The sequence below is a fragment of the Panthera onca genome, chromosome A3, assembly GCF_046562875.1.
Source record: "Panthera onca isolate mPanOnc1 chromosome A3, mPanOnc1 haplotype 2, whole genome shotgun sequence".
Classification (NCBI taxonomy): domain Eukaryota; kingdom Metazoa; phylum Chordata; class Mammalia; order Carnivora; family Felidae; genus Panthera; species Panthera onca.
Window position 1 is genome coordinate 78,804,369 of NC_138341.1, and position 19,536 is coordinate 78,823,904.

The 19,536-nt window shown below is 46.4% G+C and overlaps 1 protein-coding gene across 2 annotated transcripts in view; it reads left to right on the forward strand.

Annotated features, from left to right (window-relative positions):
• CNGA3 (cyclic nucleotide gated channel subunit alpha 3) overlaps positions 1–16,192 on the forward strand; it is a 48,800-nt gene extending 32,608 nt beyond the window's left edge. For both annotated transcript variants that reach the window (XM_060608052.2, XM_060608069.3), the window contains exons 5-8: positions 6,414–6,485; positions 7,835–7,942; positions 10,207–10,313; positions 13,128–16,192. In XM_060608052.2, the coding sequence (XP_060464035.2) occupies positions 6,414–6,485; positions 7,835–7,942; positions 10,207–10,313; positions 13,128–14,539 (1,699 nt within the window). In that variant the 3' untranslated portion in view covers positions 14,540–16,192. The remainder of the gene's footprint in view (positions 1–6,413; positions 6,486–7,834; positions 7,943–10,206; positions 10,314–13,127) is intronic.
• Positions 16,193–19,536: the final 3,344 nt, after the last annotated feature.

Here is a 19,536-nt window from a genome sequence, read left to right on the forward strand (position 1 = left end):
GAGTTCAGATTCCCATGCCGCGTTCTCTTTACTTTCCAGCAGTGGCTGGCCGCTGGCCAGAAACAACACGAACATGTGCAACAACTCAGAGGAGTGAGTACCTCTGCTCCCCAGCAGAGCCCCCTCACCCTCCCTGGTCCCACTGGCCACCTACCTCCCCATAGATGTCCCAGCTCCGCCTCCCTGCTGAAATCCTTTCGCTTCCCACACTTCTAGAACACCACTAGATCATTCTAGAATCTTGTTCCTTTCTCTGAAATTCCATCCCCATGGACAAATGGGGAAGGGACCTGGTCTGTATGACTTCTTTGAGCAACCCTCATTTTTCTCATCTATAATGCATACATGGTTTAAGCTTTGACATCCTCTATCGCTTGTGTATTTGAAGGTGCAAACTCAGAGTTCCTTTACAGAGCAGTGGATATTGTCCTTCATGATGAGAATGCATTTTCCATTCGACAACCCCAAGCTCCAGGGTGCCAGTGAAATGCCCTTGTCATAAGGCCAATTCAGGCCAATTTGGAGGGAGTAATTAGGACAATGGGAAGAGGGGATCTAAATACTGTATTTCCAGAGAATAGCCTCTTGAAATGGTGACCCTGCTGTAATTACTTTTTATCACCAGACGCTGAGCTGGCAGATCAGTTTGATGTGTGATTCTGGCAAGTGCCACTCAAGAGCCCAGGGAAGAAGTGTTGCATGTGTGTGATCATACACGTGTGGGTGTGCACCATTCGCCAGACTTCTTTATGGAATACCCCGGGGGCAGGCACAGGAGGGAGTCTCAGTTGGAACTTAGGGAAAAAAACCATCAATATCAGCAAGAAATCCAAATTACCTGCCTTCCAACTGAGGAGAAATGTGCCAAGGCTTTTTCCTATTTCCTTTTGTTCCTTGGATAGAAGTTTTTCCCATTTCCCTCCATTAAACTTAGTTGCATTTTGTCTGCAGAAATGTGGATATCAAATCCAGAGACCCAAATGCCAGCAATCAAGATAAATGAAATTATTTAATTTGCAAAATAGTAGCTATTGTGATATGTGCTTGATCTAAAGCCAAACTTGATATTAAATACCCTTGAAACCCCCATGTTGAGTCCCACAGAGACAGGCTCAGGGCACTGGAAACCACGGACAGAGGTCCTGTAGGTCTCTAGGCTCCTCTGTTCTGGGGCTGGAATGTGGGCGAGGATGGGGCCGGATGGTGTTGGTTGCATCAGGCTCTTATAAATCTTTTCAGATGGGTTCAAATCATGGGTCCACACTGCAGGCCAAGGACCGAAGGAAAAAATTGTGGACTGTCCCAAAATGTGACAATCTGGGCACAGAGTTACAGAAACAATTCTGATGGACACCATTCCCCATTTTTCCACCATGTTTCTGGCATTTTAACTTAGTCCCATGGGTCCTTGAATAATTTTTCTGTCTCCCAGAGCAAACTGCTCCCAGCCCAACAGGCATCGTTTGCAGCTCTGTATAGGTCTTTCGGGGCAGTGCTGGGTGGATTGGGGGATGCAGTTGGATGGTGGTGAGTCTTTCATGGGCCCACAGCAGGTTGGTAACCTCCCCCAGCCCGTCCACAAATTGTGGCCTGATGTAATTAAACTCACAGCTGGTCTGAGCATGCCTGATAAGCTTGTGGGCAGCGCCCTCTGCTGGTGCCTTGATATTAAGACTTCAGTGGCAGAAAACCTTTCAAAGGACACTTCATTATAGATTCAAGAGGAAAGAGGATGAGTGACTGTCCTTAATCTTCTCATTTAGCAAGTTTAATATTTTTTTATTTTTATTCAGTTTATTCATGTACTAACTGTCAAAAACTTGGAAAACACAGAAAAGCACCAATGAGCATACACCCTCAAAAAATATACTTCATTTTAACAGTAGAATCCCATTATCAGAGATAACCCCTCTTAACATGTTGGGAAATATCCCTCCAAGGTTTTCCATATATATTGAGTATATATATGTATATAGACAGAACATATTATATATGGAAATATATAATATATACTGGTATATATTATAATTATTATATGTTGTATATAATAATTATTTTATTATTACAGCTACACATAATTACATATATATGATATGTTTATATATTACACATAAATTACATATATATTTTTAAGTGCCTTTGTATCCCAATTCATCCATGAAGAGCTTTGCGACCATGGGCAAGTTACCTGACCTCTCTGCATCAGTTTCCTGACTTGTAAAGTAGGGTTTGTATTAATGTTTTACTTACAAGATCGAAGGAAGACTAAATGTACTAATACATATACAGTGCTTAGAATAGTGCCTGGTTACATAGTAAGTGCCCAATAAATACTGACTAGTGATGCGAGCAGAGCAATTTCACCGCCACCTCCCTAAAGATGTCTACTCCCTAATCCCTGGAACCTGTGGAGGGGAGGTTGAGGTGGGGAGGTTGTCCTGGATTAACAGGTGGGCCCAATGTAATCACATGCATTCTTAAAAGCAGGAAGGGGAGGTGGGGAGAAGAGCGGGTCTGAGAGATGAGTTGGAAGGAGAAAGGAGGAATTTTTATTGTAAGAAGGACCCCATAATTGCTGGCTTTGAAAAAGGAGAAAGGGGGACACAAGGCAAGGAATACAGCAGCCTCTCAAAGCTAGGAATAGCCCTCCATTTTCCACAGCAAGAAAACAAGGACTTTGATTCTACAGCTTCAGGGCACTTAATTCTGCCCACAACCCAAGTGAGATTCTCCCCAGAGTCCCTAGAAAGAAACACAGGCTGCCACCAACACCTTGATTTTTATCCAGTTAGATTTATACCAACCAGACTTCCGATCTACGGAACTGTAAGATAACACATTCGGGTTGTCTTCAGCCACTACATTTGTTGTAATTTGTTAGGGCAGCAATAGAAAACTAATAACACAGCTTTTGATACCATGAGTGGGGTGCTGCTGTAACAAACAAAGGGGAAGTGGCTTCGGAGCAGACTCTAAAAAATTTTTGAGGAGCATAATTTTATTTATTTTATTTTTTAATGTTTATTTATTTATTTTTTTTTTGAGAGAGAGAGAGAAAGCAAGCTGGGCAGGGGCAGAGAGACAGGGGGAAAGACTCTGAAGCAGGCTCCAGGCTCTGAGCTGTCAGCACAGAGCCTGATGTGGGGCTTGAACTCATGAACCGTGAGATCAGGACCTGAGCTGAAAATCGGACACTCAACCGACTGAGCTACCCAGGCGCCCCAAGGAGCATAATGTTAAAAAGGAAAGCCTAGATAGCTTTGAACATATTGGTAGTAGAAATATGGATGTTAAAGACTCTGCTGGTAAGGGCTCAGAAGGAAATAAGGAGTATCACAGAGAAAACCTGTTTCGCTGAAGCACCTTGTGCTTGAATGGTTGTAAACTGACTACTAGTAGAACCCTGGGCTTCCAGGATGCTGCTGGTAAGGACTTGCACATAAGTGAGGAGCAGGCTATTGGAAATTGGAGAAAGGGGAATCTAGGTTTACAGTGGCAGAAAGCTCAGTGCAATTACATCCTGCAGGCAGGTGGATAGCAGATCGGATAGGCAATGTGCTTGAATATTTAGCTGAGGATATTTTCAACCAAAGGTGTTGAAGGTGCAGCCTGGTGTCTTCTTGCTGCTTACAGTAAAACCCAAGAGGAGAGGGAGATATTGAGGGAAGAACTTTAAACAGAAAGGAAGCAGGACTTCATGATTTTGGAAATTCTCAGCCTACTCAAATGGAAAAGACACTAAATTTTGAAAACTGTCAGGAAAGCGTGCTTTGGGAAAAAGTCGGGTGTGTGGCTGAGCAACCTTCTGGTAATACCTCAGAAAGATCAAAAGTTCTGAGTATTCAACAAAAGGCTCTCTGAAGAGATGAAGGGTGTGACTCATAACTCCCCTCAGCCATCCCAGCAGAAGCCAAAAATACCAGAAGGGATTTCACAGATCTGAGGATGAGCCTGTTGTCTAACACAGTGAATCCCTCTGATATACATGACATGCAATGTTCTGGAAGATTCTATACCAGCAGAAACACTGCTGGCTTGGACATGAAGCAAGAGAAACAATATGAAATAGAGGAGGATTATGGGACCCCTAAATTCTAGATGCAGGAAACATCTTGATTAGAATACTCAGCTACAAACAGACAGGTACTCCCTTAATGAGAAGGAAGAGATGGCTCAGAGAGAGCCTTGAGCCCAGAGCGTGGAGCCACGAAAACCACAGAGGATTATTCCTAGGCCTTGAGATGAACTGGCAATTGCCCTGCTGGATTTCAGAACTGCTTGGGACTAGTAACTCTTCTGTCCTTCACTTCTCCCTTTTTGAACTGGAATATCTATAACTGATATCCTAAATCTGCCCTTCCGTTGTATCTTCAGAGTAGATGATTTTAGTGTCACGGGATCACAAGTTGAGCGACTCATGCCCTAGGATGATTCACACCTAGAGTCTCCCCTCGACCTGGTTTAGATGAGAGGATTTGAGACTTTTGAGCTGATGAGAATTTGATGCTACTTTTGGACTCTGAGTCGATTTAATAATGGAATGAAACTTTAGGGGTCTTGGAATGAGGGTGAATGCATTTAGCCCATGGGATGGATGTAAATCTTTGAGGACCAGTGGACAGGCTGTGGAAGGTGACATAAGGGCTCCCCCAAATGCCCATGCCTTAATACCCACCACCTGTGACTTACCTCACACAGCAAAAGGGACTTTGCAGTTGTGATTAAATTTCAGGACCTTGAGATGGGGAAATTATCCTGGATTATCAAGGTGAGTCCGGTCTAATCGCATGCATCCTTAAAAGTGGAGAACCTCTCCAGCTGCAGAGAACCAAAGGGATGGCATCTCAAGAAGGACTCTACCTCTTGCTGCTGACTTTGAACACAGAAGAAGGATGCCAGGAACCAAGGATACAGCACCCTCTGAAAGCTGGGAAAGCCCTCAGCATACAGCCAGTGAGAAAATGAGCATCTCAGTCCTCTTCTTGCAAGCAATTAAATTCCACCAACAGTCCAAATGAGCAGGAAACAGATTCTTTCCTGGATTCTTCAGAAAGGATCATGGCCCTGACGACACCTCAATTCCAGTTTGGGGAGACTCAGACTTCTGACCTACAGATCTGCCGTTTGTGTTGTTTTAAGACACTAAATTTGTGGCAGTCTGTTCTGGCAGCAATAGAAAACTCATACAGCTATTACTCTAAGCTCTTTTGTAGTCTGCTTTTAACTTGGAGAAATATTAAAAACGTTTTCCTGTGTCACCAGATATTCTTCCACAACATCATTTTAAGGGGCCTCCTAGAATTCCATGGCTGATGGATCTCCTCCGGTTGTAGGATTAGATTGCTTATGCTTTTGACTGGTAGAAATAAGTAGTGATTATTTTTCTGCACGCATGTTTGCACACATCTTTGATTATTTCCTTAGGAAATGCTGTGTGAAGTATATTGGTCTTTTTCAATGAGTGTTTAATCAACAAACACTTATTTTTCAACCCGTGACTTGCTCCAGGATGTGGAGTAGGGGAATCAGAGGGGTCTGTGGATGAGTCTGATGGGTTCCCCGGAGGCAGGGAGGGTCTTTTACCTTTCCCCTTGGTTTCCTCAACTGTTCGATGGGCAATAATGCCTGCTTTGCCGAACACATATGACTATTAACACATAACCTTTATAACAGCGCTAATCCATAACGTTGTGCAATAAAGAAGAGGAAGCAGAGTAAAGCCATGTGTTGAGGAGACACCTGCACTCCCAGAACCTTCCTGCAGATGAGGACAGAAGGGGGCTATCCAGCCCCCAGCCTCACAGTCCAGCCAACTCTGGATAAGTGTCTGAACATGGCTGTGTTTGCCTCAGATGACTCCGAGATTTGCCATTACATGGCAAACCTGTTCCTGTCTGTGCAGATTTTGCTTCCCTTTTCCTCCCTGGCTTTTCATCAAGGGCCAGCCTTTCATTTGATACACAGATGGGTTTTAAGAACAGCCAACAAGCCATATCCTTCCGTTCAGAACAAAAAACCTTTACATGTGACTTCCAAAACTGAGTGACTTTTCCTCCCTAAATGTGTGGATCTGGGTTCATTTCCCATTACCTCAAAATGGTCTCAAGCTCTTTGTGACTTCCTAGAGGCTCATGAAATTGGGTCAGAAATTGCAGAACATCAGCCACCATGTATATTTTGATGTGTATATACAATGTATGCTTTAATGGGGCAGTTCACCTGGGGGAGGGGGGTTCACCTCACTCCTCAGGAATAATAGTAACAAAATCAGTAGCCTCCTGTCATCCCACCGTGCTAGAAATATCCATTTCCTACACCACACCCTCTCCTCCATGTCGCTGTTGCCTACCCTCTCCACTGCGGTAGCATCCTTGGCATAGGAAAATTGCTAAATGTCACCCTGTATTATCCAGTGACAAGGCGAAAAAGGAGGAGAAAGAGAAAAAGGAAGAAGAGAAAAAGAAAAACGGCACAAAACAAGAGGAGTAAGTACTGAGAAGAGCTGCCTCCAAAGAGAGGGTGTGTGGTCATAGCAGGCTTGATCCCTGTATCGGTCCTGTGAGTCTGAGAGCCTTGTTGTCAGGCCTTAGTGTGGGCCCTTGGAGAAGGGCTGCCTAGGGCTGCGGGAGCAGAGTTGGACCCAGGTGGGGATCAGGCTTCCTGAGATGGTGTGAGGGGCCCACTCACTCTGCAGGGAGAGTCCTGCCCCAGCTCTGAGCACCTGGAGGGGGCTTATAGGTAAAGAGGGTTGTCTGCAGCCTTGGGTGAGCAATTAGGGGCTGTCCCTGGGAGACTCCTCCTGTGCTCACCCACCCCTCCCCCGCCCCCACCCCACATTCTGTTTGCCTGTCTGCACAGTCGGGGTAAGCTGAAGCCTAATCCTGGGCACTAGAAAATACTATATTCATAAACTTTACTCCACACGCAGGGGTGGTGTGCATTGGGAACATTCCAGAGACATGTCAGTGAGCTGTTGATCTTGTACCTGCTGAGTCAAAGCAAAGGTGGAAGGCATGCCGGTGTCTCCTCTGGGGCATGGGAGCAGCTCCGCAGGCCTGGGCCAGCACATGGGACATATGGGGTGGGGGAGAAGACACATGGAGCCAAAGAAAAAGAAGAATCTCCAGTACCATCTAGAACCTCTAATCCTCAGAAAATCCTGACAATAAAAACAGAAAGCACCCTAAGCTATTGCTTCCTTCAGTGTTGGCCGACATAACCTAGAAGATTCCCAGGCTAGTTGTTTTTGATGGGAGAATGGCTCCAAGTGCTCGAAAATGTCTTCAGGTCATCTGCTCAAATGCAGTTAGCAAGTCAGAGACTCCCTCGGGAATGCTACAGGGCTCCCAAATGTAGTCCAGAGAGAAGCCGCCTCAGAACCACCGGGCAGTGTTTAAATGTACATTTTCAGGCCCCGGTCCCGGGCGGGGTGGGGGGGGGGGCGGGGGGGCGTGTCTGAGTGGACCCTGGGAATCAGCGTTTCACAGAGCTCCCCCCAGATGGTTCCAACTTTACCATGCGGCATTTTATTCTCAGCACGCTGAAGGATGTAGGTGATACCACAGGCACATGGGAAATCATCACCATGATTTTATTGTCAACCGTGGCTTCCTAGGAAGCTGAGCTAGGAGGGAAGGACCTCCAGAGTCTGCCTTCTCCAAGCCTGTCCCCTCCAGTGAGGCGACACCCCATGTGACCCCCTGAGACTGACAGGACCTGTGTCTCAAGTTTAGCCTGCAGTTGCCCTAGGGTCTCTAGGCTAATCCAGGTCTCTAAGACCCTCCAATGCTGTGATTTTCAACACACTGCACTGTTCGTGTGTCGGTGTTTCCAGAAACAAGAAGGACACCATGGTGATGGACCCCTCCAGCAACGTGTACTACCACTGGCTGACGGTCATCGCCCTGCCTGTCTTCTATAACTGGTGTCTGCTGGTATGCAGGTAGGGGATGGGGCAGTGTCTCCACGTGGGCAGGGGGAGGGGTAGAGGGGCAGGGAGGGGTGAGGGCAGCCAGGCCTCAAGACAGAGCTCTGAGTCCCACTCAGGGGGCTGGATTTCTGGTCCCCACACAGCCACCATCCAACTGAGTGTCCCCATTTCTCCATCTATAAGGAGGCTCTAAAAGAAGACCACCAGAGTTCTCTGAAGCACTGGTGAGGGCCTCTGCTTGCTAGGGACAGCAAGGGTCCGGTCACCTCGGGGCCTTCTTAATTTGGCTGTAGGAGGAAGATGCAGGGCCGAGTAGCTACTCTTCTGAGGGGAAGGGGGGGGGGGCATTCCTGAGCAGCCTGCAAGACAAGGATGCAGGGGAGGTCACAGTTCTCTGACTGTAAGCTTTGGGCTGTGGGCCTCCCCCAAGCAAGTTGCAGGGCTGGGATGCAAGCTGCTGCTCTTGTGAGGGCAGCCAAGGCCTTTCGGGTGCTCCTGAGAAGGCCCACAGGACAGAGATGCAGGGTGAGGGTACACAGGGGCTTCGGGAAATTCCTTGCAAATGTACTTGTGAGATGCAGGGGCAAGTTATTGTTCTTCTGGGGAGAAGTGGAGGCTGTGGAACTTTTATAAACAAACTGTAGGAGGCAGGTGCAGGGTGAGCTGCTAACTCCCCTAATAAGGGGTCAGGGGAGTGAGGGTTTAGGGTCCCCTATGAAATTTGTGTTTTGGGAATACAGGAACAAGATGCTGCTTCTCTGAGGGGGAGCTGGGGGCTTGGGCTTTTCTGAGCAAACCTACAGGATGGGGATGCCAAGGGGCTATGTTCTTCTGAAGGCAAACAGGACCTTTGAGCATCCCTGATTAAGCTGCAGGACAGAGATGCAGCTCCCTGTGGGCAAGGGGCTTTGGGGCATTGCTGAGAAAGTCTGTAGGAGAGAGATGTAGGGATACCTTGTTTCTCCTCTGATGGGGTTGGCGGGAGTCTGTGTGGCATTTCTGAGTAAGGTACAGGGCATGGAGGCAGGGACAACAGGCCACGTTTCCTAAATGGTGGGCTTTTGAGCCTTCCTGTGCAAGCCCAGGAGGCAGGCATACAGGGGCGGGCAGCGGCTCTTCCCGGGGTGGGCGGGGCTTGGGCGCTTTGCACTCGAGGGTGAGGCTAGACTCCTGAGGGGGCGGGGCCTGGGCTTTCTGTAGGGGGAGGGGGAGGCTAGGCTCCTGAGGGGCGGGGCTTGGGCGTTCTGCAAGGGGAGGGTGAGGAGGCTACCCTTCTGAAGGGGTCAGGGCTTTGGGAAGTTTCAGAGCAAGCGTTTGGGGGACACAGAGGTAAGCGGCTGCTCTTCTGGAAGTACATGAAAGGCTTTGGGACTTTTCCAAGCAAGCTTTAGGGCAGGATAAGGGGAAGCTGCTACTCACTGAGAGTAAGTGAGGGGGTTGGGGGCCCTTTCAGGCAGGCCTTTAGGACAAGGATGCAGGCTGATGTGCAGGGAAGGTAGGGGGGCTTTGGGACAATCCTGAGCAAGCCTGCAAGACAGCCGCTGCTTCTGTGAGGATAGGGAGGAGACCTACTACTGAGTGTAAGAGGGGGCTTTGGGGATTATCTGCATAAGGGGGGCATCTCCTGCTGTTCTGAGGGTAAGTGTGGGAGTGAGAAAGGGGAGAACTTGGGACCCCTCCTAGCCTGCCTGCGGGATGGGGATCCGTGGGCGAGCTGCTTCTGTGCAAGCCAGGCTCAGGGGCTGCAGGGACACTGCTATTCTGAGGAGGCAGCAGGGGGCTCCAGTTGCTGAGTAAGCTGCAGGGTGGGGACACAGGAGCTGGCTGCTGCTCTTTTGAGGTGAAGAGGGCGTTTGGGGGTATAGTCTGTATGAGAAATAGTGAGCATAAAGATCTAGAAAATAGAAAATATTTACTGGCTGGTTTGGTTGTTCATGTCTGAGCAATTCTTAGACCCTAGGAAGGGCAAGTGCTCAATCTCTTCACATGACTCCACCAGTGAGGCCTAGAAAAACTTCCCTTCCTGGGATCTCAACGCTTACTGTTGAGAGGCGACAAGGGCCCACTCTTTGGGGTCCATCCCAGCTCTTCGCAGGAGCTCTGTGACCTTTGGGACAGAAAAGCTTCTCAGAGCTGGGTCTCCTCATCTGAGTCTGGGGTGATGACACTGGGGCACGAACCCTGCAGGCAGGGCTGATACCAAGATGAAGGCACAGAGCTGGTCCCTGTGTTGGACCCAGCCCCAGACACACCCACTCCTTCCCTCGCGTGTTTAGGGCCTGTTTCGATGAGCTGCAGTCTGACCACGTGATGCTGTGGCTGGTCCTGGACTACTCGGCAGATGTCCTCTATGGCTTGGATCTGCTGGTGCGAGCTCGGACAGGTGAGTGGGCCCAGGCCCAGGGATTTCTCATGGCCAGGCCACAGATTGACTTTGTGCATCAGGAGGGGGACCACGGGGACCACAGGGCAGGTTCAGGAGATCTAAAGTGGTGAACATTACCTACCTCTGACCACAAGAGCCCAGGCAGGTCTGAGGATGTACCAACGGTGAGGGCATGATACCGCCTCAAGCTCTCTCTACAATGACTCTTTAGCAGAGATCAGGATACCTGGGTTTTGGTCTTTGCTATGCCAACAAACTGTGTGACCTTGAGCAAGTCAAGCTGTCTCTCTGGGCCTCATTTGTATGACCTGTGAAATAAGACCATCATCTCTCAAAGGACGCTTCCAGCAGTGACCATTCAATATCGCAGGAAACAGGAGGGAGAGCTCTGTCGATCTTGGAGTTCTTTTCCTGGACAGTCAGAGGATCCAGGACATGTTACTCCATGGCTTTTAGATATATGGAGGAATAAAATTGGAAACAGGGCCCAGGTGAATGATGACCTCTCTCGGATCGCCTCTGGTTGTGAGTGGAGGCTAAAATCCCTTAAGCTCCAAGCTGTTCATTCTTGGGGCACCTTTTTCTGACCTGCACAAAGACATCACATCAGCTGGCAGAGGCCCAGCTTGCCATTCTCAAGATTTTTGAGCTAGAAACCAGGCCATAGTTGTCAATACAAATACCACCAGATCCCAGCAGCAAGCCTCTGTGTGGCTTCACAGTGTACAAAACATTTCAAGTACATCTTGTTTTCTTATTAGAACTGCTGCATGAGACAAAAAACACAGGTGTGGTTATTTCCATCTTGCTGATTGAGAAACAGAGGCCCAGCAGCACCTGGGTGGCTCAGTCAGTTGAGCATCCAAGTCTTGATTTCAGCTCAGGTCATGTTCCCAGGGTTGGAGAATCGAGCCCTACATCACCACACTGAGGATGGAGCCTGCTTGGAATTCTCTCTCCCTCTCCCTCTGCCCCTGTCCCTGACTCACACTCTCTCTATAAAATTAAAATAAATTGAATTGAATTGAATTGAATTGAATTGAATTGAATTAAAAAATATAGAAACTGAGGCCCAGAGACACTGAGTGACTGGCCTAAAGTCCACAATCACTACTTCACAGGGCCAGACTGGCAACCCTGCTTCCACGTGGTGCCCAGTACCATAATCGAGAAGATCTCTAATATGCAGCTTGAGGCTTGTGTGGGTAACTTAGACAGTCCTTGTGGCCTGCCACTTCATGGTCACATAAGCCTACCAAGACACAGGAGCTCCGTGGGTGGCCCTACTCACTGAGCCACCTATCTCTATTTCAACCAAGTTTCAGTGGGACAAGTTACCTGCACTCGGACAGTGATCCTACCCCTTTTTGTGCTTGGGTACTATCCCTGGCAATCTGAGATTCAGCAGAAACCCTCATGGGGAAGGCAGGTAGGCACAGAAACCAAATGGCCGTGGATCATACTCCAAGGGGAAACATCTTCAGAATTGAGAAAAGATATTATTAAGAAAGTAGTAAGGAGCCCCAAGGCACTAGGAGTGCCACATAGTAATGTAAGTACTCAATAAACACAAGGGTAACCAAAGAATGAAACAGGGAATGGGGGACTGGGAAGCAGGGTGGCCCTACCATGTGACAGCAGACTTGAGGTTTGCTTTTCACAGGGGGCAACCCTACCTCCATCTAGCCCTCAAGTGTGGCCCTGGTTCTAGCAGCATCACCCAGACCTTGTTAAGAGGTAGACCTCGGACCTACGGAACCAACTTTGGGAACAGCCCAGCACTCTGGATTTTACAGAGTCCTCAGTATAATTCTGATGCTTACCAAAATCGAAAAAAACCCCATGCATTATATTATTCTCTCTACTTTTGTTCATGTTTGAAAATGTTTAAAAAAAAAAAAAGACGAAAGAATGCAAATCTCTGCCTATTTGATTGATTTCACCAGTAATAACGCCTAGTGACTCCCCAGTGTCCAGCTCAGCTCCAGTCTGATTCTTTGGGGGTGGATCTCAGCTTCATATGTTTTCAGAGCTCCTTGGATGACAGTAATGTGCAGGCAGAAAGAACTACTGCTTCCCTAGGCAATGTTTTTAAAAGACAGGTCCTGCCCCATTAGGGACGGATGAAATCAGTTTGATAGGCCATGACCTATGCTCTTAAAATTTGTATCATTAGTATTTTCCAAACCTACACAAAATCAGAGACAGTAGGATCATGAATCCCCACGTACCTTCACTCAGCTTCAACAGTTACCAATATTTTGCTAATGTTTCATCTACCTCCCCACACCCTTTTCTTGGCTGGAGTATTTTAAAGCCAACCTTGGACCACTTTAACATGTTATCTCTAACTTTAAAGGATGCATCTTTAGAATACAACATCCAGGGGCTCCTGGCTGGCTCAATCAGAAGAGCATGTGACTCTTGATCTTGGGGTCATGAGTTCAAGCTCCACATTGGGTGTAGAGATTACTTAAATAAATAAACTATATATATATATATATATATATATATATATATATATATATATATAAAATATATATGTAGATATAAAACACCAGTCCACATTCAAATTTACCCAATTAATCTACATTTTTAACTAAATAAACAGGCTAGGACATCATAGACTAGAAAACATCAGAGTATATTTTCATAGTAATGGGTAAATGTGGCTTTTGAAATTTTTTCTGTTATGTATGTATAACTACATCTTATTTAGTCAAGGTGTATATCTTTCTATGGGCTATGGTTAAAAAAAAAAAAAAATAGCAGCCTCTTCCATGCCCAAGTGACTTCCATCTTTTTCTTCAGGCTTCCTTGAGCAAGGCTTGATGGTCAAGGATGCACAGAGGCTGTGGAAGCATTACACAAAGACCGTGCACTTCAAGCTGGACATGTTGTCCCTGGTCCCCACAGACCTGGCTTATTTTAAGTTGGGTGTAAACTACCCAGAGCTGAGGTTCAACCGCCTACTGAAGCTTGCCCGGCTCTTTGAGTTCTTTGACCGCACAGAGACAAGGACCAACTACCCTAATTTATTCAGGATTGGGAACTTGGTCTTATACATCCTCATCATTATCCACTGGAATGCCTGCATCTACTTTGCCATTTCCAAGTTCATTGGTTTTGGGACAGATTCCTGGGTCTATCCAAACATCTCAAACCCAGAGTATGGGCGCCTCTCTAGGAAGTACATTTACAGTCTCTATTGGTCCACCTTGACCCTGACCACCATCGGAGAGACCCCACCCCCTGTGAAGGATGAGGAGTATCTGTTTGTGGTCATAGACTTCCTAGTGGGAGTCTTGATTTTTGCCACCATTGTCGGCAATGTGGGATCCATGATCTCAAACATGAATGCTTCACGGGCCGAGTTCCAGTCCAAGATTGACTCCATTAAGCAGTATATGCAATTCCGCAAGGTGACCAAGGACCTGGAGACACGGGTGATCCGGTGGTTTGACTACTTGTGGGCAAACAAGAAGACAGTGGATGAGAAGGAGGTGCTCAAGAGTCTCCCAGACAAGCTGAAGGCCGAGATCGCCATCAATGTGCACCTGGACACTCTGAGGAAGGTCCGCATCTTCCAAGACTGCGAGGCGGGGCTGCTGGTGGAGCTTGTGCTCAAGCTGCGGCCCGCAGTGTTCAGCCCAGGGGATTACATCTGCAAGAAGGGAGACATTGGGAGGGAGATGTACATCATCAAGGAGGGCAAGCTGGCTGTCGTGGCCGACGATGGGATCACCCAGTTCGTGGTCCTCAGTGATGGGAGTTACTTTGGGGAGATCAGCATCTTAAACATTAAGGGAAGCAAGGCGGGGAACCGCAGGACAGCCAACATCAGGAGCATTGGTTACTCAGACCTGTTCTGCCTTTCCAAAGACGATTTGATGGAGGCTCTCACTGAATATCCAGAAGCCAAGAAAGCTCTGGAGGAGAAGGGACGGCAGATCCTGATGAAGGACAACCTGATTGACGAGGACGTGGCCAAGGCTGGGGCGGACCCCAAGGATATTGAGGAGAAGGTAGAGCACCTGGAGTCCTCCCTGGACACCCTGCAGACCAGGTTTGCACGGCTCCTGGCCGAGTACAATGCCACCCAGATGAAAGTGAAGCAGCGTCTCAGTCACCTGGAAAGCCAGGTGAAGATGTGTGGAAACGACCTTCTGTCTGATGGGGGTGCTCCTGGGGATGCTGCAAAAGCAGAGACCAAACAAGAGTGAAATGCAGGTGTCCATCTCCTGCTTCCCGGAGTGAGCCATCCGTGTGATGCATTGTGGCCGCAGCTGCACAGCCCAGGACTCGGCAGGGTTGCATTCCAGTTCTCCTTACCCTTTGCAACTGTGTGGCCCTGAGAGAGAGCCTCAGTTTCCTCATCTAGAAAGGGGGACTCATGCCAGCCCCACTGAAGTGGGAGGTTACTGTGATGTCCACATGGAACACTGCATAAGGCAGGACTTTGTATAATGTGAGGTGTCCCCAATCCACGCATATGAAAGTGTGGGCACAGAACTCTTATTTTTTTAATCCACGAGGAATTTTGAGACTTTTGAACTTTATTTTCTTGTAAATGGAAGATTATTTAGTCATCTACCCCTTCTCGCACCCCACTCCACCAGCTTCTCATAAGGGAGATGTAACAGAAGCTAGAAGTGCAATGTGGGATCTCAAATCCATCCTTACACGAGACAGTTTGGGGCACATTTCTGAATCTGGTTTCTCCTCATGTACTCTTTGGGACCCTCAAAATCCTGGCCGTTGGTCATGCTATGATAAGCACAAGGGATGAAGCCAGGTCACCCCATTTGAGGTCACTTTGGGCCTATGAAGCAAATCCAGACTCCCCGCCATCCAGCCCCTGTGAAACTGGAATCTGTTTAGAAAATATTTTGATGAGAGAAAGAGACATCTCCTAACTCACCAAAGGATTTAAAGACAGCCTCTCCCCTTGTTCCTCAGTCAGGAACAGGGACAGCCTGTTCTGGCTTGAGGAGGAGAATTATGCTCTGGGAGAGCCTTTCAGGTGGAAGGTTGGAATGGGGTCCTGGGTCAAGCAAAGCTGACAACTAGAATTTTTAGAAGATCGGACCCTTAGGCCATATCTTTGCAAACTGCCCCTCCTCTCAAAGAAGCAGCCTCACTCTCCCTTGGAATTCTACCCCGAGGCAAAGCTCTCAGCTAGCAGGAAGTGTGCACAGTGAAGGACCTAGCTTTTTTCCTTTTTTAATCTGGTAAATAGAATTCCATTACCATCATATAAGGTATTTCTGTATTTGGGTTCTATGATTGCGAATTATAACCTTAATGGTCCACTTAAATACATATTGTAAATTACCCAAAGGTGAGTCATTTTTCTGTTGCAGAGAAGTTATATGTACAGGTTTTCCTTCTCTGTCTCCTCCTTCCCTCCCTCCCTCCTTTCTTCTTTCCTCCTTTCCTCTCTCTCTCTCTCCCTCCTTTCCTTCCCTCTCCCTGTCCCTCCCTCCCTCTCTTCCTCCCTTCCTTCTTTCTCTTCCAACTTCTCCTCTTCTCAGAAAACAATGCCCCATTTTGCTTTGGGAACTTCAAAACCTTTGTGGTCTGATGTTATAATCCATATGCTATATAACTGGACCCTAATGTAGTTCATACAAAAGGTGCTACATTTTCAAGTATGTATTTTGGATTTATATGAGTCTCTTCTGATTTTTATTATGGATCATGTGACCATTTTTAACTTTCTAAAATGAATTTAAAAGGACTATTAAAGGAAGATGTGATCCAAGCCCATACCATCAGCAAACTGTAACTAGCAATGTATTCTCCAAATGCATATATTTTAAAAAGCCTTAACTATTAATTATGCCTATGTTTATATTTGCACAAGAAAAATAGAGACCTGGATTTAAAAAATATTGAATGAGTCTTGCTTCATATTTTGTCATAAGGGAAGATTCGGTTCTAGATATGTGTCTAGGGCAGTGAGCCTACCTTCCCCAGGAAAACAGGCACTGGTGAATAGGGGACTGCACACTCCACGTGAAGGGAGCCAGAAACAGGTGAGACAATGCAACCAAAGCTGCAACACTTGTCAGAGGAAATAAGTCAAACCATTCAAATATATAAGAAGTGGGTCTCAGGTAGATGCTAAATTTCCTGGTATCAATTGTCCATCGGGGACATTTAGGCAGTTTGGAAAGGCATGAGTGGGCAGGAAGCTGTAGGCATGTCCCTGTTAAGCATGTCTCCAGATTCTTCCACTGCTTATGCCCAAGGAATTTAGGTGGTAAGTTAGAATGTGTGTTTTGGGGATTCAGGCCTGAGCTTGTTCAAGTCACAGCACTGCCACTCAGGCAAGTTACTTTCCTTTTCTGGGCCTCACTTTCCTTAACTGAGAAGTGGGAAGGATACTGCCCACCTCACCTCACAGGGAATGATCCTGTGAATAAACTTTCAAATAACATAACAGGCATGGCCTGTGAAACTCCTTGGGTGCAGAAAACATCACATTGTTTTCCTTGAGAGATAAATGAATATGGTATCATCTAGTTAATCTCAAGCTGCCAAGATTGTTGGGAGGTGGAATCTTGGGCTGTTTTCAGGACTCCTATTCACTGTCTTGGAATCTGAGACAGCCACTCATGTTCTTATAGTCACTGTGGCTGCTGACTGGAGGCCATCCTTCTTGCTGTACTGGGTTCAGCCACAGGGAGCTATGCTGGGAGATAGCTTTGTGCCTTTTGTGGGAGTCTAAGCTCATGGAAGTGTGTGTGTGTGTGTGTGTGTGTGTGTGTGTAGAGAGAGAGAGAGAGTATCCCTGAGACAGGAAAGGAAGAAAATATTGGTGAGCACTCCTCCAGGTATGGAGGGATGCAGGCTTCCTGGCAGAAGTCCAGGGACATGGGAGGCAGCAAGATCTCAGAGGAGAAGACTGAACTTTGGCTTTGGGGAACCCAACCTGGCCAAGATCCCAGTGTGTCAAGCTTGGAAAGTCCCAAAGCTGCCAGATAGCAAGGAACCACACAGAGTTAGACAAAGGGTATCTTGTCAGTAACCAGGATAAAAAATGTCTGAAGATATTCGTAACTCAACTAATTTATCAAGACAGATGCCTGCTCCATTGCCCTGAAGCATTGGCCCTCAGAGATCTGATGTACCAGCTATCAAAATTCAACAGGGCCCGGGATCTGTCATAGCTTTATCAGGCAAACTCTGGTCCATCTGAGACCCTTCTTCCAGGAATTTATCAAGTAGAAGCCAAGGCAGCTTCCTTCTCTGGGCCTCAGGGCCATTAGTATTACTCCAAGGAAGGAAAGGTGAAAAGCAAACTAATGAACAAAGTGGAAAATAAAATTCTCCTTTGAAGTGCAGGGGGTGACTTTTGTCTAGTAAAGTGAAGATGCTCATACCTGTGACCTAGCAACCCTACTTCTGGCTCTATATTACGGGAAAATTTTCACATATGTGTGCCCAGAGGCATGTACAAATGCTTATTGCATCGGTTTTTAATAGAAAAAAGGAAATAGCCTAAATACCAGAATCTAAGAACAAATTAGGAAAAATATGTTAGGTATTTCACCAAAGAGAATTTAATAGAGGGAATTAATCAAATAGACATCAGGGGGCTGAGAGAGCAGAAAAGGAGTACTGAGCTTATCCGGAAAGAGTACTGCAGAAAATATCCATTACCCTTAGGGCTAGGGGAGCAAAAGAGAAAGGGTGCTCGGAGAAGAGCGCCTCAGAGCTGCAACCCAGACCTTTGAAGAGGGGGTGCTGCTGGCTGTTACTGGTAATTTAGGAACTCAGAGGAGTTTGGCAAACATAGGACTTTGGACATTTTCTGAAAGGGGGCATTGAATGGTGAGACTGGTTCTGGGGAGTCCCAAAAGAAGTTCCCAAAGGAGGCTGGATCCAACTGCCACTGCCAGGATAATCTGCCACAACTATGGCTACCTAAGCAGGACAGCAGGCAAACAGAAAGAAAGTCCCTTCACCCCTCCTCCTTCCTTCCAATCTTCCTCAGTTGTTGCCTAGTAGACAATTCTAGGAACGTGAAGACAGAGAAGAAGGGGGTCTTGGACTTCACAGACAGAATGTCTTCTACAGACTGGAAGCCCTACCTCAGATGTACTTAGACTAGGTGGTAAAGACCCTCTCTCCACTGACTGTTGTCTGGAAGCCTTCCATCAAAGATTTTTTCCTTTGTCCTGAAGCTTTTTCCTTTTGAGAATGCAGAAATCCCTGAGAAAAGACAAGATGGAAACAAGGGAAAGTAACACTTCTCAAGCATCTGTGCAAAGGCATTGCTCTTTGTGCTAAAGCATAAATTTCCTCAGCTAATGACTGCTTCCTGTTGGGGGAAACTTTTCACTTTCTTTTTCTCTAGGCATTTATTCTTTTAATATAATCAACATCATGTATCAATTGATTTTTTACAAATGCACACTCATTCTGCAAAGCAGTTTATGAATTGCTTTCCTAAAACTCATTTATTAGAAAGGCTAAATCCAAGAAATGAGCAATGCCAAATGTTGTCAAGGATGTGAAGCACCAAGAATTCTCATTCGTTGTCTGGTAGGTATGCAAAATGGTACAGCTACTTTGAAAAACAACTTGGTATATTTTATAAAGTTAAAAATACAAATAACATATGATTACAAAGGGGGCACAGGGGAAAGTTTAGAGTAATGTGTGGTATTGAGGTGGTGGGTATAAGACTGTATCCATGTGTCCAAACTTATAGAACTGAACATCACAAAGAGTGAACTTCATGCAAATTTTAAAATATCAAACAGGATGTGGTACAGTCCCAGGATGAAAAAGAAAATTGTGACAAATTAATTTAACTGCATTAAAAAATATGATGTGACCTCACTAAGGGATTTAGGGTAAAATGATGACCTAAGTAATTTTTGGTCAGAATAAGTTCTCCAACTTTGTTAATCCTTTTCAAGATTGTTTTGGTTATCCTGGACCCCTTCCAATCGCAGGCGGCTGGGATTTTGATTAGGATTGCATTGGATTACAGATCCATTGGGGGAGATAGTGCCATCTTATAACTATGGAGTCTTCTGATCCATAAATGCAGGATGTCTTTCCATTTACTTAGGTTTTCTTTATTTCTTTGAACAATGTTTTGGATTTTCAGATACAAGTCTTGGACTCCTTTTGTTAAATATATTCCTAAGTATTTTATTTCTCTTGATGCTATATTGAAAGGGGTTGTTTTCTGAATATCCTA